Below are 24,123 nucleotides of genomic sequence, written 5' to 3' on the forward strand. Positions count from 1 at the left end.
GATTTTGGCTTTCTTCCAAGCTAAAGAAGTAGTGGGCTGCGGAACCCCCACATCCTCTCTGATACCTGGGATCCCCACCCTACTGGAAAGAGGTTGATGAATAAGAAGTCCTGAGCTTTAGAGTCAGGCTGGCACTTCTTCAAGTGACCATTTCACTTCTCAGAGTTCTGCTTTCCTCCTCTGTAAAGTGAGGATAATAATAGCTATTTCCCACAATTATAGAAAAGATAAAGGCGTTCACAAAGCCCTTTGTGAGCTGCCTAGATCTGGGATTAAGGAATAGCCTCAGTCTTGTTCCCTGGTGACTCTTGAAGACCCTTTCATGCCAACACCACTTTCAGATGCCTCTAATGATTATTCAAGCGTGTACCCTGGGGAAAGCACAGTTCCTCTGCTCAGCTGTATTCAACCAGATTTTACTGTTAGATTTCAGTATTTTTTTTTTTTATTGGCAGTCTGGGTATAAAATCTTTAGAAGCAGGTTCATGGAGGCATAATTTACGTATAACAGAATTCATCCTTTTGAAGTGTATAGTTCAATAAGTTTTTGTAAATGTATACAGTTGTATAACCACTATCACAATCAAGATTTACAACACTTTCATCACCCCAAAATAGTCCTTCATACCTCTTATACCCAACCCTCTCCTAATACCACTGGTCCCAGGGAACCACTGGTCTGCTTTCTATCTGTGTAGTTTTGCCTTTGCTAGAATTTCATGTAAATGGAATCAATTATAAAATATATAATATTGAGGGTTTAGTCTCTCTTAATAAGCATAATGCTTTTGAGTCATCCATGTTATATCAGTGGTTTTTTAGTTTATGTTTTAATTGCTCATCAGTATTTTGTTGTATGAATGTACCACAATTTGTTTATCCACTGGCTGATAAACAATTTGATAGTTTCCAGTTGGGGCTATGATGTGTAAAGCTGCTATATACATTTGTGTGTAAGTCTTTGCAGGGACATATAACAGTAAGAGTGTCATTGCTGTGTTGCATGATGGGTGTATGTTGTTTGCTTTTTAATTTTCTTAACCATGTCTTTGAAGACAAAATTTTTAATTTTGATTAAATCTAATTTATCATGTTTTTATTTTATGGTTTATGTTTTTTTGCTCTATTTAAGAAATTGTTGCCTAATTCAAGGCCACAGAGATACTCTGATATTTTCTTCTAGATGTTTGTGGTATTAGATCTTGTGTTTGGGTTTATGTGTGAATTTTTATATACAGTGTGAGGAAAGCAGTGAGGTTTACTTTTCTTCAGATGAATATTTAGTGTTTCTAATACTTTTTGTTGAAACACTATCTTTCTTCCATTAAATTACGTTGTCATCTTTGTCAGACATTAATTGAAAATATATGTGTGAGTCAGTCTATTTCTGGAATGTCTGTTCTGTTCCACTGACCTATATGCAAATCCTTACCCAATACCACACTCTCTTAATGAGGGTAGCCTTATAAAGAATTCAGGTAGTGTCAGACCTCTGACCTTGTTTTACTTTATGAAAATGTTTCCATTTTCACATAATTTTAGAATCAATGTGTCAATGTCTATTTTTTTAAAAGCCTGGTAGTGTTTTGATTAAGATGTCATTGAATCTGTAGATGAATTTGAAGATAACTGACATCTGAACAATCTTGGGTCTTCTGGTCCATGAATATGGCAGATCTCTCCATTTATGTCAGTATTCTTTAAATTTATCCCTACAATGTTTTGTACATCTTAGTGTACAACGTTTCGCCATTTTATAAGATGTGGTTTTTTCATATTTTGATGCTGTTAGAAATAGTATTGTTTAATTACCAATTATTTATAATACATACTAATACAATTGATTTTGCTAAATTATCCTTGTACGATGTAACCTTGCTAAACTCACTTATTAGTTCTCATAAAGTTTTGGGAGATTCCTTAGGGTATTCATGTGTACAATTATATTGTCCTCAAATAAAGACAGTTATACTTTTTTCTTTCTAATCTCTATGCTTTTTATTTCTTTTCCTTGCCTTGTTGCACTGGCATTAAGTTGCACTATAATGTTAAATAGAAGTGGTAAGAGCTAACATTCTTAACATGTTCTCAGTCTTAGTGGGGAAACATTCAGTCTATTTTTTCAAATATTTGTTATCTGTAGGTTTTCTGTAGTTGCCCTTTTACACTTTTACAGAATGAAAAGGTTCTCTTCTATTCCTAGTTTGCTGATAGTCTCTTTATTTTTTTTATCTGTCATGAAAGGATGTTGCATTTGTTAAATGATTTTTTCTATGTATTTTGAGATAATCATGGTTTTTCTTTTAATATTGATTTATTTTTAAATACTAAACAAATTTTACATTATTTGGGTAAATGCCACTTGGTAATTACCTTAATTATGCAAAAATGCTTAATAATTAGCAAATCAGTTATTAAACATTCTTGCATCCATTTTCATGAGTTATATTGATCTGTATTTTTCTCTATGTATGATGTCTTTGAGTTTGATATCAAGGTAACATGGTCATTATAAAATGATGTGGAAAGTGTTTGCTCTTCTCCTGTTTTCTAAAGAGGTTTATAAAGAAATGATCATTTTTTTCATCCTTATAAATTTTGTAGAATTCAATAGTGAAGACATCTATGTCTATAATATTTCATGAAAATATTTTTAACTCCAAATTCAATTGCCTTAATTGATATAGGACTATTTGGTTTATCTTCTTTCTTGAATGGGTTCTGGTAGTTGGATTTCTTAAAGAATATTTCCATTTTATCTGAATTGTAAAATGGGTTGGCTTAAGTTTGTTCATACATACATATTATCTGTTATTCACTGGAAGATCTGTAGGGATGCCTCCTTATTCATTCATAATATGGAGAATTTTTGTCTTTTCTCCTTTAGTCAGTGTTTAGTCAATGTAGCTGGAGGTTTGTCAGTTGGATCAGTCATGGCAGATAACCAGCTCTTTGTTTCATTGATTTTTAAATTGTGTTTCTTTTTTAAAATTTTCTTAATTTCAGCTCTCATTTTTGTGTCTTCTGCTTACTTTTTGTTTAATATGTTCTTATTTTTCTAGTTTCTTAAAATGAAGTCTTAGAATACTTGTTTTAAGCCTATCTTATTTATGCTATACATTTTCATGAAGGCACTGCTTTAGCTGCATTCCATTGTATTTTCATTCATTTCAAAATAGTATCTTATTTTCCATTTAATACACAGGAAATTTGGGAGTGTGCTGTGTAAGTTGTAAATGTTTGGAAATTTTTCCAGACATCTTTCTTCTGTTGATTTCTGGTTTAGTTCTCTGATGGTCAGAGAACATATTTTCCATGGCTTCAGTGATTTTAAATTTTCTAAGGCTTGTTTTATGATGAAGGCTATGGTCTGTCTTAATCAGTGTATAACTAAAAGGAATATGTGTTCTGCCCTTGATGGGTAGAGTGTGCTGCACAATTCACACTGGTCAAAGTTGTTAAATTATATTGTTCAGATCTTCTATACCTTGTGATAGTCGCTCTACTTGTGCTGTTAATTACTGAGAGAAGACTTTTAATTTTAATTGTAGATTTGACATTTTCTCTTTTAAGTTCTGTCAGTTTGTTGCTTCATAATTTTGGAGTTCTATTGTTATAGATATACATATTTAGGATTATAATGTCTTGATAAATTTACTTTGTTATAACTATGACATGTTTCTCCTGATCCCTAGTAACATTTCCTTTCTGAGGTTTACATTTTCTGATATTAGCATAGTGACTCCAGCTTTCTTTTTATTAGAGTTTGCATGCTATATATTTTTCTGTCCTATTTTTCACGTATCTATTTTTTATATTTAAAATGAATGTCTTATCTACAGCATATGAATAGATATGTTTTGTATACCAATTTTTATTTTATCCAATCTGACAATCTCAGCCTATTCGTTGGAGTGTTTAGACTATTTTCATTTTATGTAATTATCTAAATGGTTGGGTCTAAATGTACCATATAATTATTTATTTTCTGATTGTCTCATCTTTATATTTTCCTCCTTTTCTACCTTTTTGACTTGTATATTTTTAATGATTCCACTTTATTTCCACTTGTAACTTATTGGCTATACCTCTTTCCTGTTTTAGTGAGTGGTTTAACATTTAAATGTAATTTTATTACATTGTTACTTTATCATAATCTATTTTACATAATATGTTAAAGATTATTTTCATATAACCTTTCCCATCCTTTGTGCTGTTGTTATATATTTTACTTCCATATATGTTAGAAACCTCACAATAAACAAAATGTATATAGATCACATATTACTATTTCTAGTGTTCTCCATTCTTTAATATACCTCTACCCTGCAAATTTTACCTGCCCTGATCCTCATACCTGTCCCCGTTAACACCTACATTTACCTCCAGGCTATGTTTGTATTCTGTCTATGTTTCAGTCTAGAAACCATCTCCAGGCAGTTGGCTGGAGTAACTGTAGGGCTCACTTCATTTGTTTTTCTTGATTCAGAGATCAAATTCTGTGCTTTTTATCTTTCAGTGTCAGAAAACAGTGCAACTCTGTGTGTGTGTGTGTGTGTGTGTGTGTGTGTGTGTGTGTGTGTGTGTTTCTGTAACAATCTAATTCTTCATGGATGGAAACAAAAATCTATATATATTTTTACCCATATCCATATGCCTGGTCTGTTGGATTTCATTACTTCTTTTATTATATTCCTGTAGCGACAGCCATGGGATATTGGTGAGTGGAGGGTGGCCACTGAAATGGAAAGAGAGACTCATCTCAACTTCAGTCTTCTCTTCACCAACACTTCAACTACAAACACATAAAAGAAAAATAAATGATCCTTGATATTCAGCTAAAATAGATTATCTTATAATAATTAAAAATCCTTACAAGCAAGTAAAACATGTTAAAATGAATATTTCTTAAAAGCTTAAGGTTGTGAAGTCTTGAGCTTTCTTCTTTTCTGCATGTAATTGAAAAAGTAATTAATACTGATTAAATACAGAGACAAATGGAGAAAAACATTTTTGAACTTTAAATTCTTATCTTTCTGAAGACTTTTATTAAATACCTATAATTACAGTAATATAAGCAGGCTAAAATTATTTATACTCTTAGAGTATCTAACTTCAAATTTTTAATGTAAAAAAGTTAGAGCAATAATGAATAGGGTGATCTGTCTCCAATGCTCTTATAAATACCTTTAATAAAATTTTCATCAGTTGCTGAATTGACAGGTCTGAATTTCCCCATGCTTCCCTGTTTTTATGTTTCTTGACAAATAAAGCTGGTTTAAATCTCTTCCTGCAGCATTGTACCCCAAGTTATTTTCTTTCCTCTCTTCCTTCATGCGTCTTATCAAGGCAGATGTTATCTAGGCAGGTGAAATTAAGAGTAGAGGCAGTTGTCCATATAATTCAGCAAACCTGATGTGAAGTAAAAGAGATTTAAAGAGACAGAACCACCCATAATAGCCACCTGTGTCTACCAGATTCACCAAATAATTGTTTAACTTTTCACTTCATTTTGGCATGACAGCTAGAGATGGAGTGAACCTATGGGAACAAGTAGATTGTTGTACAGAAGCAAAGATAATCTTTTAGGATCAATATGTTATACCTTCTGTAAGGGAAAATCATGACTCACTAATTTGGATATGTGATCTGGGAATGTAATGAGCCCATGAACAAAGGAGAATCCATAAAGAGCATTTGCTTAGACTTAAAATGCCTTGCATTCGTGGAAGCCCGAAAGTGGATTAACAGGAGATACAAACAAATAGCTAAACTGTAATTAGATTGGGGGAAAAGGTTGAGCATAGAGTAATTTTGTTAGAGAATGGGCAAGGATAACAGTGGGAAAAGGTGGATAGATAAGTTGGCATTTCTTCAATTAGAAAAATGGCAATTAAGGATCAGGGCTGGAGCCGTTGTGATTCTACATTTATTTGGTACTCTAGAAGGTTTTGCTAATTAAAGTAAGTTTGTTTTTTTTTTTTTTCAGTTACAAAAATGTCAAACTAAGGAGGACAATACTTGATGTATGGATAGAGAAGTGGTTAAGTGGTAATCATGGCTTTGTGAGGAGTCGGGAGAGTTCTGTATCCTACTCTCATAAACAAGGACTTTGAACTGGAAGTGGTAACTCATAAAACAGGACCTGGGAGTCTGGGATCCAACTGTGGGTTCGTAAGTCAGATGACCTTGTCAAACAAATGCTGGCCATTAAACTGTAGTGGTCACATTAGCCCACTCTTATGTATCACAGTAAGTCCTGTGTGCAAGTGTAGCCTTTGTTTTTCAAGACATGCATATTAGCATAGCAAGAGATGAAGCAGTTATGTGAAGACTTCAAGATTTTTCGGTCTGGAGTGACAAGAGTATAGCGATAATTATTAAAATTTGCAAAAATCCAGAAGTGTTTGGAAAATTGCATAACATGTTCTGGAATACTAGACCAATAACCACTCCCAAAACTTTAGAAGAGGCCATTTCAGTATCAGTGACAAGAAGAAGCACATAAAGGAATTTTTTTCAGGGGCTATAACAGCTGTATGTGAAAATAAATTCAAGAAAGATTTCTATAAAGACATGGTCTGTGTGGGCATTTGGAATACATTTGTAACCATTACCAATTTATATCCTTAAACTACATCCTACCACAGTAATTTACATGATGCTTCTGTCAGGCAAAGAATATTGGAGCCACTGGATACCAACTTAGCCTGAGGTGCCACTTCTTTTATGTTGGTTACAAATGAAAAAAAAAAGGAATTTCATGGTCCTTTTTTTTCATTTGTAATCATTTGTCATATTAATTTCCTACATTTTAAAAATATTCATCCTCTATGCAACTCATTCCCTATGCCAGACTCCCAAAGTCTGGTCTTCCATTATCCCAAAGACAGCACAAGAGATTGGAAAACAAATTTATATTATCCTGCATATTTTTCAAATCTCAGGAAGCTAAAATCCAGTTTGAACTTAGAGGCTGAGTATTCTCATGAATTCCAAAGGTGTCAGAGTAAATTTACCCTTCCAGAAGGTCATCTTCGTGCTGCAGCCAAAAGTTACCCAGTGGTTGTGAACAAATAACCAGTATAATCATTTTTTTACTACTTGGAGAAAACTGTGGGGTAAACTTAGAATGAATAACCAACATTTAATTGATGTGGCTTTGGCAACAGACTTAGCTTTTTTTAAGCTTGTTTCAGCCATTCAGATAAAGAGAAGGATGTGCAAATAAAGAGATCTGTTTTCCCATCTGTGGTTTAAGTTTCTGCTGCCAATACCACATGTAGCTTAAAGATGTTTAGGAACCTGGAGAGACCTTCTACAAAGACTTATTTACATGACCACTTGCATTATAGGAATGCATGCCAATTCATAAAATGGTATGAATGTTAAACACCCATGAGTCACTCTTTCTGACTGAATTATGTTGGGGCCTCATTGTATGTTTGGCTGAAACTTTTATAGCTATGTGGAAGTTTTCAAAGTGAAAAAGTTTGAGTTTCAGAGTTTTCTATTTTTATAGGATTTATGAATGAGGGTTGCAGAGGGGAGAAAGGTGATTACTAGCATAATTTGTTTGAATCTGTAAGTGGGTAGATCATTGCACAGAAGCAAGTATAAGCTTTTAGGATCCATGTGCTGGAAGTTACTGAAAATCATGGTGTAGTAATCTGGGACTGTTACTTGAGAATGTCATAAGTCTGTAAACAAGGGAGCATCAGCAGACATCATTTGTGTAGGCTTTTTAAAAAGCCTTTTAAGGTACTGCCTCCAATGTAGATTTCTCAAAAATACAGACTCTGTTTTCTCTACGTGAGGCAGATTGCAACTACCTCAAGTACATTGGTGCATATTCGTCATTCATTAATGTTTTTGATAAACTAACCCCCAGGGAAATGGTTGCCAAAAGGTAACTCCTTGGGAAATAACCAGGGTAGTTGTTGAGTAAAGTGTACCCAGATTCTGCAATATAACACTAGTTGCACAAATGACAATTTGGTTTCCCTTGGATTCTATGACAGTGTATGTATTATGTAGCCACAGGGGCCCTCACTTCTCCCTGACAACCAGTTATAGAAACTTATTGAGAATCTACTTTATAATGAGCACTCTGACAGGCTTATTTAAAATGAGCTATGACTATTTAAGTCAGAATAGTTCTAAAAAGCCCTTGTTGTCCCACAGCAAACAGGTAACCAAGCAGGTCTTTGAGCTTAGTCTTTCCAACTCTGAAGCATATAGTCTTCTCACTCCATTTATCTGAATATTCAGAGTAACTTAGAACTAAAGTCAGATTTTCTTAAACCTGTCCTATAATAATCTCTTTGGACAGATACATTAATACCAAGAGTTTTGAGGTTACAAATTCAAACCATTACAGATATGTGAAATTGGATCCATGAGAAAAGATGGAGACACTTGAATCTGCAGAAGAAAAGGCTGAGAAACAAATTAGTGGCATTTCCCAAACACCCAAATCATTGCTAATTCATATCCCACTCACTTGGAAATTTATATTAACTGAAATAGTGCTGGAAATCAACTTTTTTTCTTTGCAGCTATTTATAAAGATGATGTTGCTATGTGAACAAATATGGTATAAAACAAGTATGGAAGAAGCATAGTTTCTATAGTTTGGATATTTGTCACCTCCAAATCTCATGTTGAATTGTGACTCCCATTGTTGGAAGTGGGACCTGGTGGGGGTGTTTGGATCATGGAAGTGGATCCCTTATGAATGACTTGGTGCCCTCCTTGAAGTAATGCGTGAGATCTCGCTGTATTGGTTCATGCGAGAGCTGTTGTTTAAAAGAGTCTGGCACTCACCCCCTCACTCACCATGTAACACACGCCAGCTCCCCTTGCCCTCCATTATGAGTAAAAGCTACCTGAGGCCTTGCCAGAAGCTGAGCAGATGTCGGAATCATGCAGAATTATGAAATACACCTCTTTTCTTTATAAATTACTCAGTCTTAGGTACCCATTTATAGCAATGCAAAATGGACTAAGGCAATAGTCAACCAAGTTAACAGAATGATTTGCTTTAAAACAGGGAAACTCAGTGTTCTGGTTAAATGCATATAAGAAGTTCATATAATGAGTAATCTCATTCGTTCACTACAAATGGCCCCAGGAACGTGACTCTGTAGTAAGAACTTAGTTCTCACAATACTGTGGATGCTGGTGTTAAACAGGACGGCAGCATTCCACTTGGCATCTAGAATCCCTCAGGATGAGAGCCAGAGTTACTCTGCCACACCAGCTTCCTAGGCCTGGGACCTTCAGGCCCAGTGATGCTGTGCACTGGCACAGGGACCGAGGAGGATGTTAGAACAGCCTATTGTTGGCTGTCCTTTGCCTTCGTCATCCATTCTTGTCCCAAGGACTTTAAAGTACTAAGAAACCTGTCATTAAAATATTCAGGAATTCTGAATGATCTTATCTCTGTGGCCATCTGAATTAATGAAGTCTGGCTTCATGTGAAAGATAACCACAGAAAAGGAAGTCAGCTGTTTGCTTTGGTTGCTAAAATCAGAGCAAAAAAGAAGCAGATTGAGATTTCACAAGAAGAGGTTCACATCCATTAATGATGAGAAAGACTGTTCTAAAGGTTTATTGTTTCTCATTCACCTGTTCATTCATTCCACATCAGTGAGGGCTGACTATGTGTTAGGTGTGATCCTGAGCACTGGTGATAGAGTCAGATGCCTGGGGAGTGTCATTACCATTCTGTAGAATAAGAGCAATCATGGAGCAGTAGCCACTTATATGGGAGAATTGAAGAGATGAATCAAATCCAGTTATGCCTGCAGGATGCTTACAGTCTAATAACATTTTGAGAGCTGGTGCCATTTTCTGAATTATAACAGTGTGCCTGTTGCAAGTGTTGTGCCAAGCTCATCACATGCTTTGTTTCTAGTCCTAAAAGCACCCCTATAATGAAGATAGTGAGATCTAATTTGCAAATGAAGACACTAAGGCCAGATGTGGAGGCAGCTGGGGGTGGGGAGCAGCAGGGTGACACTCACTGGTGAGATGAGTGGGGATTTTCTGCCACACACCCTAAGGTAGCAACTTGAAAACCCCCAGTGGAAATGTTTCTTCAAAATTCTCTGCCACCATCCCACAGGGAACCACACCCACCTTGGCTGCTTATGTCCCTCTCAGACACAGTAAATTTCCTCTTCACTGAAGTCGGTGCCAGACAATATTCCTGCCCCAAGCAGTCTTAACATTATTCCCCCAAAAGGAGAGCCTTACAGAAAGTCCTGTATTTGCTTCTAGGAGACTGAAAAGGTCTCCTCTTTTCATACCAAACATATGCAAGGGAATGTATTCAAGGTGTCAGTAAAAGAGAATGGGGACTCCATTCTCTGTGAGATTCTCTGCCATTCTGCTGCTGACTGCTCTGAATGGATGCCAGGTGTACCAAGATGGAGCTTGTTCAGCCCTCAGTTGACCAGTTGTCCTGGGGACTGGTGTTTTCCTCAACCAACTGTATCTTTTCTTTGTGCGAGACAACTTTAATAGGACTGGGAAATAGTGCCTTAAGGCGCCCATGAGGTTCCTGGGACCTGATGGTGGTGGTAACCGTGAGAATTTGTTAATACCTTGAGAGACAGAGAAAAGGCACATGGAATAATAGGAACAGGTGAGAGAGCTGACCAGAATCAGAGATGTAATTGGTGACCTTACAAGGATGAAGCCCATTGGTACATCCAACAACCCAATCCTTGAACTCATTAGCAAGGCCCTGTGGGCAACTATACTCACAGCCACAAATGTGAACTCACATTTGTGGGGGTTTTTTGGTTTTTCTTTTGTATTTTGTTTTGTTTTATTTTGAGACAGAGTCTCGCTCTGTCGCTAGGCTGGAGTGCAGTGGGGCAATCTCGGCTCACTGCAACCTCCACCTCCCGGGTTCAGGCGATTCTCCTGCCTGAGGCTCCCGAGTAGCTGGGACTACAGGTGCGCACCACCATGCCCAGCTAACTTTTTTTGTATTTTTAGTGGAGACAGGGTTTCACCATGTTGGCCAGGATGGTCTCCATTTCTTGACCTCGTGATTGACCCACCTTGACCTCCCCAAGTGCTGGAATTACAGGCATGAGCCACCGTGCCCGGCCGTGAACTCACATTTATTGGGAGCAATACTGCATCAACTCATTGAAGATGGGAGGCAGGCTTGCCCCTTTGAACTTAGTTCCTACTACAACCATTTAATTATTTTGTGAGTTCTTAAAATTCTCTGAGGAAAAAAAAAATGGCTTCGGAAGTACAATATCTAACATTTGTAATTCAGGTTACAATATTTTTATGAACTGCAAGAAACTAATTGTGCCTTAAAGAAACTACATAAAGATGGTGTCAGCATTTTCAATATAAACTTCCGTTTCCAAAGGTTTATGTATTCTGAAGAAATTCTCTTGCAGGGAAACTTGGCATGTGTCTGAGCCCCTGACTGTCCACATCTCACTTCATAGGGACTTACAGATGAATCCTTCACATCCACTACATTTGGCATCTGCAATTTTTGGAAACAAAAATGGCCTTAATAGCGAATGGTTTCTAAGTTTAATGTCACGGCATGCAATTCTCAGGAAATCAGAGAACTCAAGAATTCCAAAAGTCCTGTTTTATAGACTCTGGTATGACAATATTGGGTGTTGAAAGGAAAGTAAAAAAATTTAAGGGGATTGATGCTAGAAAATGTTGTAGTCTTCAGAAAGCCTCCAGACTTAGACCTCCTTCATCATTTTTTCTACCCCCGAATTCCTCCTCTGCCCTATTTCCTGCAACTGCCCCATGGCTTTGTGTTATAGGTTACACAAACATATATGGGCTTTGTATGTGGCACCTATTGCCAAAATGAAAAAGGCAGCCAAGATTCTCACTTTGCTTTTTGAATCTTCATTTGAGGAGACTGGATTAAGTGCTCTATGTGACTTATAATACATAGAAGAGGGAGAAAAGCCAGAAAAACATTGCCCTTGGAAGAGTGCCTATCACCAAGCTAGAGGTGTATTAGGCCATTCTTACATTGCTATAAAGAAATACCTGAGACTAGGTAATTTATAAGAAAAGAGGTGTAACTGGCTCATGGTTCTGCAGGCTGTATAGGAAGCATGGTGCCAGCATCAGCTGCTGGTGAGGGCCTCAGGAAGCTTCCAATCATGGTGGAAGGTGAAGTAGGAGCAGGTGTCTCAAATGCAAGAGCAGGAGCAAGAGGGAAGGTAGGAGGTGCCACACACTTTTAAACAACCAGATTTCACGTGAACTCACACATCATTAAGGGGATGGCACTAAGTCATGCATGATGGATAGAACCCCCAATACAAACACCTCCCATCAGCCACCAGCTCCAACACTGGGGATTACATTTCAACATGAGATGTAGTAGGGAAGCAGATCCAAACCATATCAGGAGGCAAAGTAAACTCTACAAAAGGCCCTGGCAAGAAGTTTAAGGATTCAACCCAAGAGGGCAGAAGGAAGGGTTGCTAGGCACTTGGGATTCTCAGAACTATATAGTAAGGTTGCATAGGCATCCTGCATAGAACCAGACAACCAGCTAGATGCCAAGCATGTTGACAGTGGACTCCAGCCTCAGAATGGGAAGCCCAGGAACCAAGCTAGAATTCTGGGGCCAGCACCAATTTCAGAGGAGAAGCTGGGCACCTTGCCTGGAAGCCATGGGGCCATGCTGTAAGACTTCTGCTCACGTGGCTGCCTCAATGGCTATGAAGTGAGCAGAGCCCACTTTGGGGTTTACTTGTGCTTCTGGGAGGACTCAGTATAGCTTGGTGGCTAAGAGCGTTGTCTTTGTAGTAAGGCCTAGATTCAAGTCCAGGCTTTCATTTACAGCACATGACCTTGGACAAGTTGCTTAACCTCTTTTAGCTGTGATTCCTCATTTCTAAACAGCAATGATAGTTCTTGCCTTATAGGTATGTGAAGATGAAGAGATGATACAAAGAAAGCAGAACTCCTGAAAGCTGTAATAAGCACCAAACTTTTGATGACACGTCTTCTCGAAAGAAAAAACGCCCCTAATGTCCTGCCCTGCCGAGCCCTCCTTGATTCAGAGATAGGTAGTCCTGAGGATGCTGGGGTAAATTATTAGGGCAGGCAGCCTGGGGCACATAGGGTCTGACACATCTCAGCTGCTACATCCCATGAATCTTTGATTCTGATCTTCAAAGACTGAGTCGGTTCTGATGAAGATCTACTTACTCCCGTAAGTCTGAAATATTTCAGACTTTCAGAATTGCCCCAGTTACAACACATGGACATGCTAAATCTGAAGTGTTGTATGTGTAGGGCTAAAATTAAGAAAAGACACAGAAGTCTGAATAGCAGTGTCTTTTTTGTTACTCATCTGGCAGTGCCTCCCCATGCAAACAGCTGATCCTTTCTCAAAAACACCATTCTATCACAATTAAATCCCCTTAATTGGGGAGCAAATGAAAAGAGAAGGTCATGAATAATCTGTAAGTCTGGTTGAGAATAAAGTTGACCAGGTGGAGGCCCTGAAATGAATGGGGCTAAAACTTAGCTCTTGTAATCCCGGGAAGGAAAAGCACTTCTCATGGTGTGTCTGCATGATTCAGATATCCTAGAGTCCATGACAAACATCCCATGGCATATGAACTGGTTAAATGGCACCATAGTGGAAAAAACGGTATCTCTATCTTCCTGCTAAATATCCCTGTGAAGACTGAAGCCTCTTGAGTAGGGACTTCATCTTCCTAGTACTTCAAACACCAAGCACCAAACCTCCTCGAGCCTAGAAAAGCCAACTCTGTACACATTCCCATCCCTTTATTTTTGCCTTAGTATTAGGAAATTCCCAGACTTCTGCTACTCAGCAAAGACGTTTTGAGGAGGAAGGTAGGGGAATGGGAAAATTCCGAAGTTTGGATAGTAATTGCTGAGCATGAAGTGAGATTGTATAGAAAAGATACTTAAGGATAAGCTATTCACCTATCAGGTATCTACTAATATGTAATAAATATACTAAACATTTTGTATATTTTGCCATTCATTATTCATTTACTGGGCTGTCTCACAGTGTGCTTAGTGTCATTCTAAATTCTAAGGACTAAATGGTGAACATACTTTAATCCTCACACTAGTCCTAAAAGGAATCTGAGACCTTGAGAGGCTAAGGCTCTTGCACAGGGGTTCAAAAAAGTAGTCATTGGCAGAGATCACACCACAAGCCTCTGTTCTTAAAGCACCAAAGAAGTGGTAGCTGTTGAGCTTTTGATACAAACATTATGTCATAATCTATTGTATTCCCCACCATGCCTAATACAGTGCTCAATTGTTCCACTGACCCAGTGCTAGACTTACAAGATGCTTCTAAGATGAAACCTAGAAAGTTTCATTCCAGGATTATCATATGAACAGAAGACTTTCTGGATGACATCCAGATCTTGGAAGCTGCCTCATTGGCCTTGATAAACCACACCACCATTCCAGAAATTATGTGGTAATTTTTTCAGATACTGTACTTTTCTCCATATATAAAATGTTTTGATGATGACACACAATTAACAGAATATGTCACATACATGGTGAAATCATCTTAATTTGTTGTAGAGAATAGTGGGATCCCTGGGACTGCCAAGAAATGCAAAGCATTATTGATGAGTTTTGTCACTGAATAAAGTGAGAGTGAAAGAAAGTGGCTCACAGACTTCTCAACTGGGCTGAATGAAGCCCACATGATAAGTGATGTTCTGATGGGAAAGGTACCCTTTGGGATGACCCTTCTGGCGTGTGAATTACTTGTCCCCGCAGTCAAATTAAGAGGCCAGAAATTTAGTCAGCTGCTGAATGGGCGATCATTCATACAAGAGATACACAATTACTGTTGTTAGGATGTCATTTCAATTTATGTGTTCTCATTGCTCATTATTTCAGTTAATAAATTTCACCTAATTGGTTGAAGTCATATGATTCCCAGATTGAAATAAGGATGACCACAATTTGGTCTCTAATGACTATTCCTCTTCTAACTCTAAAGACCTGTCCAGGATATATGTGCAAGTGACTATTGCTGCTCATAACAGGCTGGTCGTCTTCTTATATTACATGAAGGGGATGCTTTCATGTTCAAAAAGGTCCGTTTCATGCACCTCACTGGAAATTTACTACACCACTAATACTGTTTCCAAATGCTTATCATTTTTCTTTCTCTTAAATTCACCCTTCTAGGTGTCTCCTTTCCTCCAGATCATACCCCAATTTCCATGATTCTTTCATCCTTTTATGTGAGCCTTCTCTAATCCTTTCTCTCTGTCTCTCTATCTCAGAATCCAACTGCCAGATGAGAACATTGGACAGTGGGATCGGAACATTCCCACTCCCAGACTCGGGAAATCGCTCGACGGGACGATACCTATGCCAGCCAGACTCCCCAGAGGACAGTGAGCCTCTCCTGCCTCTCCAGTCAGCCCTTCCTGCAGTTTCTTCCGTGAGAGCCCAAACCCTTGAACGTGAAGTGCCTTCCTCCACAGACAGCCAGCGCCCTGCAGATAGCGCCATTGTTCATTCCACATCTGACCCCATCATGACTGCCAGAGGGTTGCGACCTCTTCAGAGCCGCCTCCCCAAACCAGCTTCCTCAGGTAAAATGCCAATTTCCCACCCTTAATAAGACACTTGCTGACAAAAAAAAAAAAAAAAAAAAAGGAAAACCTTTCACCAGGAGATAAGCAAGTCAGTGACCTGCCTGATAAAAATGTAGATATGTGAAAATTCCTTCATGTCCTTCACCAAAAAGCAAAACAATGTATATAAGTCAATATCTACTCATAGAATTACATTGAGCAGTAACACATATATAAGGAAACAGACATGTAAGTACTGGTCTATGGATATATGAACTGATTAAGAATAAAACCATGCAACATACACTCGTGAGGTTTTGTCCTATAAAACTTAACTCTGAATATAGACCAATTTCAGCCCAAGATATAAATTTAACTACAATGTTGTTTTCCTTCTGACCAAAAACATACATGTTCTGATGTATTCCTATCTGGTTAAAATATATTTATATGTTGAACTATAAAAGGCATAGTTTGATAAATCAGCAGTAGATCACGCACTAATGCAGTAGAATAGAGTGAGCCTTCCCATTGAGAAGTACTGTCCTTCGTAGCAGTCAATGGAAACAAGCTTTCATGATTAAAGACAGGGCTAGGCTAAGGGTCACCGTTTTTTCATTGTTCCCTCACGATTAAAAATATTTATTGCAGCCCAGGATGACACTAAGTAATTTTTAACTTGTATGTCTTATGTTGCTTTTACAACATGCATAAGCATAGAAACTAAAACTTTAAATTAAACGCTTTCACTTACGAGTTGATGATTAGAAAGGAGCTGCAAGTGGAGATTATACTATAGGCTTCTGAGAAATTAGAAAGGGAGACTTTTAATTATAAATCTTGGAATAAATGTGATTGGGCTATTCCCATGGCTGAGTTCTTCCTTTATATAGGAATGCCCGTTGCCACAAATGTTGCATCACAAACTTCTGCTCATTCCAAGTCAAGACTACGTTTTTAGAGGCTGTAATGCATATTATTTTTGAAATAAATGCATTGTTAATTAATGACACAGCCTCCAGAGAGTAAGGGGCAAAATCTTAGTTATAGATTATGTACTCCATGCCTGAATAGTCACATGTGTGACCCCAATTCAGCGGTGGCTGCCTTAGACTCCATGATTAAACACTGTCATTATAACAAATTGAATAGAAACCACAAGTCTTGAATTGCTTCATAAGCGATCAGAAGGAGATTGTTTGGATCTTGCTGTTAATATCCACTGTACCAGGCATGCAAGGGTTCTATCTTTGTTGTTTTTGTTTTTGTTTTTGTTTTGAGATGGAGTCTCACTCCGTCACCCCAGCTGGAGTGCAATGGCGCAATCTTGGCTCATCACAATGTCCACCTGTTGGGTTCAAGTGATTCTCTTGCCTCAGCCTCCCAATTAGCTGGAATGACAGTCATGTGCCACCATACCTAATTTTTGTATTTTTTGTATTTTTCGTAGAGACAGGGTTTCACCATGTTGGCCAGGCTGGTCTTGAACTCCTGACCTCAGGTGATCCGCCTGCCTTGGCCTCCCAAAGTGCTGGTATTACAGTCATGAGCCACTGCACCTGGCTTTGGGTTCTATCTTTTAAATTGTAAGGAAGAGTTGTAAAAAGATAGTGTATGGTAGAGAGTGAGGTGAACACACTGCAGGAAATTTTTGTCACCCATCGTGAACTTTCCTGTCCCACATGATATCTGTGGTCCAGAGGCAGGGCCTGCTTTCCAGTGCTTCTCTTTTCTGTGTCCATCTGTTATTAATGTTAAAAATTAGGGAATGAGGACTAGCCAGAACAAAAAGAAAATGAGATTATACCTCCTTTTTGAGCAGTTACTGCCTGTTTAATGTGTACATTTGAATTGGTTATTTTTCTTCTCCCCATATAAAAAATGGAAGTCACTATACAAAACTCACAGTGCTGATGAAAACACAGTTCTTAGCTTCCCCCCACAAACAAAATGCTGTGGAGAGGCTGTCACAGCATGTCCTGCTTATAATCACTGAGGTTGGAGGATAATGACAGCAATTCTCCATTCTGGCATGACAAAGGCATACACTAGGCAGGTTAATCTACTTTCACGGGTAATGGGGAAACTCTCTTTAATTGTTCTCTGCTAATTACACCCTTGCTACTCAGTGTGGTCCATGGGCCAGCATCATTGGCATCACCTGGGAGCTTGTCAACTGCAGACTCAGAGCCCATCCCATACCTCCTGAATCAGCATGCACATGAACAAAAGCTCAGCTGATCCATATGTACATTAAAGCTTCAAAAGTACTGCCCTGAGAAATGTTTAAGGGCTCCAAGCAAAGCTTCCCAAACCACACTATGCAAAATGACCTTGATAAGTATTTTAGGAAAATCGGGGTTCCCTGTGTTTGAGGAAGTCTGCAAATTCAAATCCTCTTTTCAGAAACTATGCTAATGCCCACTGGCACACTGAAGCCTCCGAGAAGTCCTCCAAAGAAGAAACTTGATTGTTGTTGGATGAATAACATTATTTAAAGAATAACTTTAGTGTTTCCTGAATGGTTTGCCAGCTGAACCCTTTCTAACCTGTAAAGTCTTTCAACATTTTGTAGAGAAGTGGTCTAAGAACAGTTTGCCTCAGGGTCTTGAAAAGGGGCTTCTATAGACGTGTATATATAATTATGCAGATGTTTTGGGCAGCACAGACTACAGTGGGACAGAATGGCAGGGAGCCCAGCTTTCACTGTATTTGGACCCTTTTTATCATTTCTGAATGTCTCCCCCACGTCCTTCCCTAAACTTGGAAAAGGTTGATGGAAGCTGATATGTGATTCCACGTACGTGTCCTCATTTAGGAAAAGTCAGTCCCCAAAAGCAGAATGAAGCAGAGCCAAGGCCTCAGACATGCTCATCATTCGGATATGCTGAAGACCCAATGGCAAACAAGCCGCTTCCAGACTGGGGGGGTGAAGATGCTGCCACCGGGACCCAGGTGAGGGGTCGGGGGAAGTGAAGAGCACCATCCACCTGTTGGTCCTGATTGTAAAAAGTGCACCTTTAAAACACTTGTATGATAGATTTCATTTTAAATGAAATTTGCTATTGGTTTCCTGAATATAAACCAAGGTCTACGGTTTGCCCTTTTCCCTGCCTTATTAAGGAATACTGTGGGTTCTTGGGACACTTTCATTCTGAAGAAATCAAAGTGCTTCTGAAATGCACCCAGATTCTTGGGTATGGATGCGCTGCCCTGATTAGATATTGTGGGACATGCATTCACTCTCCCAAGCCATGCGGGTGCCATTGAAATGATGTTTCTCCTATTTTTTTCGTTATCTCGGTAGTTATTTTAACCTTTACTTTGTTTTTATGAAACAGGGAAAGCAGGTCTAATTCTATTGCTTTTAAGGATGGCTAATCAGAGGCTCGGTGTGGTCAAATGACTTGCTAGGATCCGTGAGCCTTGAGTTTCATTTTTGCAGTGGGTTCTTCATCTGCCCTGAGATGACACACACAGAACTCCTGATGGGTGGCTATGGGTGTCTGGCTCAGGGACTCCTTGCTCATCCCTACTGGGGGTTATGTGGTACCCCCTCCTGTTTACCCCTTCCAGCAGGTTACCCTGACCATGGTGAGCCTATTTGCCATTTCACCACTCGTCCTGGGGCTGGCCCACTGCAGCATCTGCCCTGGTGCCTGGTGGTGAGAAAGGTGGAGGAAGACACGTGGATTGTTTTCCAGAACTTCCTGGCCCCTCCTTGGCCTTTCCCACTTCTGCTGCCCTTGGCTTTCCCAGGTCTGGTATCAAGAGTCCTGGTTTCTATTTTTACTAGAGTTTCTGCCCAACTATGGTGATGAGATACCCACATCTGAGGTCCCCTCACTCAGTGTGGCCAAACCACCTTTCAGCCTTGAGCATCTGCCTCAGTATGGAAGGGGACCATGGAAAAGCAGGGGAGCAGATCCTCTAGGCCCACAGCCTCAATTTCCAGTGGGGAACACCGGAGTCCTACTGGACCGTGTTCAGGCTCCCATTGAAAGTTACTGTGGAGCCAAGACTGGAACTGGGCCCTCTGAAGTCCAGGGCAGCACCTGGGATTTCTGCCTCCACAGGACATGGGTCTGAGCGGCAAAGGAGGAAACCGCTGTATTCTGCCATGCCTTAAGTCAAACACAGGAGGTTAGGGCTCCTCCAGCTCTGTGCCTCCCAAACCTGAGCAGGCATCAGAACCACCTGAAGGGGTACAGTCTTATTGCCCACATAGACTTGTGTCTGATTTGGCTTATACGGAGTGAGGTGTACACATTTCTAACAAATCTCCAGGTGATGCTGATGCCGCTGATCCATGGAACACACTTTGCACAGAGCATTGCTGCCACTGTTCCAAAGGACTCTGCGCTGGCTTTGGGAGGATTGGGAAACTGGCATATTGAGAAAATTGAGAGCTGTAAAATTGAGAAAATCATAACAGACACCCAGAGTTGGAGAAGAGAAAACCAGTTCAGGAACAACAGTTGGTGACGATGGCAAAGGAGTTTGAAAAATTCCAAGAAAGTAAAAAGGAAAAAAAAAAGTTACTCTTGCTGACCCAGAGGGGACCTGCGCTCCTCACATAAGATATACATCCACCAATGGACATAACTCTCTAGGATTCCCTTCCTCATCATCCTGCACTAGCCCCATACACTGGAAATCCTTGAAACTCAGAACCCTGCTTTGTTGACTGCCAGGTATGGAAAGTTTCAAGCAAGAATTCGCTTTATATTTCTAGTACCTGGCACAATGCCTGGTTCAGTTAGCATTTGTTGAATGGAGCTATGAAAGGATGTACCTCATCATGTCCAGACTGGACTGGGTCCTTTTGGAGCTCTGGACACAGGTTCCCCAGAACTACAGTCGGTAGACTTGTCTTTCTTCATGGACTTAGTCCTTGCTAGACTACTGGTATCTCCAGTAGTAAGCTCTCCACCCCTAGAACCTAGCATACTGCTTAGCACACAGTAGGTACTTAGTAAACACTGTTGAATGGATGGGTGACTAAGTAAATGAATGAAGGAGTAAAGGAAATGAGTGCTTGAATTTACAACCCCAGATAAGCGAGTTTACATCTTAGAATGTGTTTTTACAATCCCCAACCAAATGACACTCTTCTAAACAAACTTCAGAGACCCATCTAATGCATCTGGATCGGAACTATCTGGCTTAGGTGGGGAATAATAGGCTGTAACAGGACATTCTACAAATGGGGGGAAAAAAAGGCCCCAAATAACCTCGATTCAACAACATAGGAGTTGCACTCCTGGATCCAGTATTCTGCTTATGTGCACAAAGGGAATACTGTTCATACAGCATCAACCGCCTCAGCAATTCCTGAATACAGCATCATTGCCACACCACGGACATCCTTAGGGGAGGGGCCAGGTGATGTGTGCATGTGAGCAAGAGGGGAAACTGGGTCCCTCAGCCCATGAACTGTCAGCAGATTTGAGGATTACATAGGGTCAGCAGTTGCTTACTTTTCTAAAGGCTACTGTCCTTTTGGGAGCTGAAAGAAAATTATAAATTAGGCAAACATTTATTCTTTTGTTCCCAAGGTTGATTGTTTTATTACCTTCTGATACTTGGAAGGCAATGATGAGATCAGTTAAATAAATAAGCCATTAGGTTTGGAACAGCAGCTCATAATAGGCACTTGAGAAAAATAAGACCCTATAAAGAAGTGTACAAAATGCAGAGCAGGTAACCGTGGGGACCTTCCTGGGCCTGGGACGATGGCAGAGTGCTGTCAACAGCCTCATTATTGCAGGCCTATTTCTGCAGCTCTGGTAATTGAGTAGACAGCGTCAGCTCCTCAGGAGGCAGAAAAATCAGCAAACTATAGTTGGTCTTGGGTGGGCGGTGGGCTGGGCAGTGGGAATGGAATTCTGTGCATACGTTGACAGCCAAATGTGAACTGTGTCACATGCTCACAGGATGCTCTGCCCCATTTTGATTTGTATGAATAATCTTAACAGTCTCATATTACTCATTTAGGACAAGGCACCCAGAATGTGTACATACTCTGCCAGCGGTGGCAGTAATAGTGACAGTGACCCGGACTATGGAGATAATGGTTTTGGAGCTGGAAGGGGACAGTTAGTGAAAGCACTGAAGAGCGCTGCCCCAGGTAACAACCAGTGAACTTGCTGGCCCTGCAGGTTCCTCTCTCTGGGAAGCCACTGATTATACCTTTCACTCTACTCAGCCCCCACCCTCTTTGATTTTATGTTTTTTCTTCGTGTCTCTCCTGAGATCTAATTTTCTGGTACATACAGAAGATTGTCTATGCGCATCCATTTGTTTTCTAGTGTAATCTTCATGACATTGCAGTGCAGTCTGTAGGGATTTTATTTCTGAATCCAGCATCTCTAAAACAGCCTCCAATTGAGTTATCTCAGTAATGAAGGAATGACTATAAAGATAACTTTGTTCTTAATTATATACTCTGGCAAGTTAAATCATCCAGTGAGCTGTGGATGGAGTTTTCCAGGCTCTCTGCTAACATCATGCTGTGTAGCCCTGGACCTGTTAGCTGTGCCATTATGAACAGGTCTGTTTGTGAGGTTGAAGCTCCCTCACTATCTTTTTCTTTGAGCCATAATTGGCAGTAGAAAAATCATTATCCCTAGGCATTTAAAACTATGTCTATTCAGATGGTACTTCCTTTCAGATACAAGAGGACAGACAAATCCCTGACACAAAATGTGATCTGGGCTCTGCTTTTCTTCTAATTCATCTGGATTGTCAGAAATATTTTAATGATGCAACGGAAAGCCATTCTTTTCCTACTAATCAACTTTTTTCTCAAATACTATTTTATAAATCATGTAATGAAAGCATCATTTTATTTTTTTAAAACAAGGTTGATATGTTTAGGAAAAAACAATCTAGCATCCATGTGTGTTTCCAGCTTTCAGAGAATCTTGGTATTTGCATTGGGAGAAGGAGGGTTAGAGTAGCATGTAAGAAGAGCTTATTAATCTGAATCACCACTTTGTCCCTTGCTTCTTATAAGTTATCAGAGAGGTAGGATTGATGGTTGAATCATGCACAGCTTTACCAAGAAGAAAGTGGTGAATACCCCTGATATTTTAGTTGGTTGTTGTCCCCATTGGCTCTTTGTGGTTCACTGGTGTCCCTCTGACTGTGACAGATGAAGGGGAAGGGGAGCTCATTGTCATGGAGCTCGCCCAGTGAAGATGCTTAGGATGATGCCAGCTCCTAATCCATGTTCTTCAACTTGAGCTCATTGTGAGTCCTCAGGGAATAGCCTCACCTCACCGACCCTCAGCCACACACCCAAGAATGGTTTCCAGGGCCCCTTTCAGCTCTCAAACTTTCTCTATTCATGATTGAACAAGTATTTGTTGAAAGCTTCCTCTGAGCCAGTTTTCCAGTAGTGAATAAATGGACGAAGATCCCTGCCAGATAGTAAACAATAGATATCATAAACAAGTAAATGTATATAGTTCGTTCATAGGAGATGAGTGCTACAGAAAAGATAAAGTCAGGCAGAGAAAGGGAGAGTGAGAGTGCCGGCAGTTGGAGGAGAAGTTGAAATTGAAGTGGAAGTCGGAAGGAGCCTCACTGAGAAAGCGACTTTTGAGCAGAGAGAGCTGAAGCAGGAGAGTGAGTGAGCCAGGAAGGGCACTCCCAATAGAGGAAATGGCCAGTGTGGTAGACTTGAGGCAGAGCATGCTCTGGAGCCCAGGAGTAGCAGGAGGCTCGCACGTTGCTGCAGAGAGAGCAACTTGATGGATGAGGCCAAATGAGAAGGGGCCAGAACCCCTGGAACCCTGTGTGCCTTTCTGAGGACTAACCTCTACTCTGAGAGACAGGGAATTTGGATGACGTAAAGCCTGGGAGTGGCATGAGGTGCCTCTGGCTGCTGTATTGAGAAAACTGAAGAAGCAGGATCAACTAAGAGACTGATACAGGCATCCAGGCAAGAGATGTTGATACCTTGGACCAGAGTGGTTGCGATCCACACCGTGACCAGCACTGGCTAAGAGACCTCCCTCAATGATGGAAATGCTCTGTGTCCATGCACATGGCTGCTAAGCACCTGAAGTGCAGCTAGTGCAAGTAAGAGACTGAATTTTTAAATTTAATTTGTGCTCCAGTTTTCCTAAGAATTCTCATTTGGGCCATTCCTTCTTTTCTCTTTTATTTGAAATTTTAACTAATTTTAATGTAAATATAGTCACATGTGGCTTGCACAACACAGGGAGTGAGAATGGTCGGATTCCAAATCTAATTAAAAATACCACCCAATGGCCGGGTGCGGTGGCTCACGCCTGTAATCCCAGCACTTTGGGAGGCCGAGGCAGGTGGATCACGAGGTCAGGAGTTTGAGACCAGCTTGGCTAACACGGTGAAACCCCATCTCTACTAAAAATACAAAAAATTAGCTGGGTGTGGTAGCAGGCGCCTATAGTCCCAGCTACTTGGGAGGCTGAGGCAGGAGAATGGCATGAATGTGGGAGGTAGAGGTTGCAGTGAG

At 39.9% G+C, this 24,123-nt stretch overlaps 1 protein-coding gene across 1 annotated transcript in view; it reads left to right on the top strand.

The window, feature by feature from the left end:
• The window catches only part of NCKAP5 (NCK associated protein 5), a 944,753-nt gene that overhangs the window by 869,063 nt on the left and 51,567 nt on the right, over window positions 1-24,123 (top strand). Inside the window, exons 16-18 of the mRNA XM_030917014.1 lie at window positions 15,321-15,635; window positions 18,436-18,572; window positions 21,615-21,747. Coding sequence (XP_030772874.1) covers window positions 15,321-15,635; window positions 18,436-18,572; window positions 21,615-21,747 — 585 coding nt within the window. The remainder of the gene's footprint in view (window positions 1-15,320; window positions 15,636-18,435; window positions 18,573-21,614; window positions 21,748-24,123) is intronic.

Source organism: Rhinopithecus roxellana, chromosome 14, assembly GCF_007565055.1.
Source record: "Rhinopithecus roxellana isolate Shanxi Qingling chromosome 14, ASM756505v1, whole genome shotgun sequence".
Lineage (NCBI taxonomy): Eukaryota > Metazoa > Chordata > Mammalia > Primates > Cercopithecidae > Rhinopithecus > Rhinopithecus roxellana.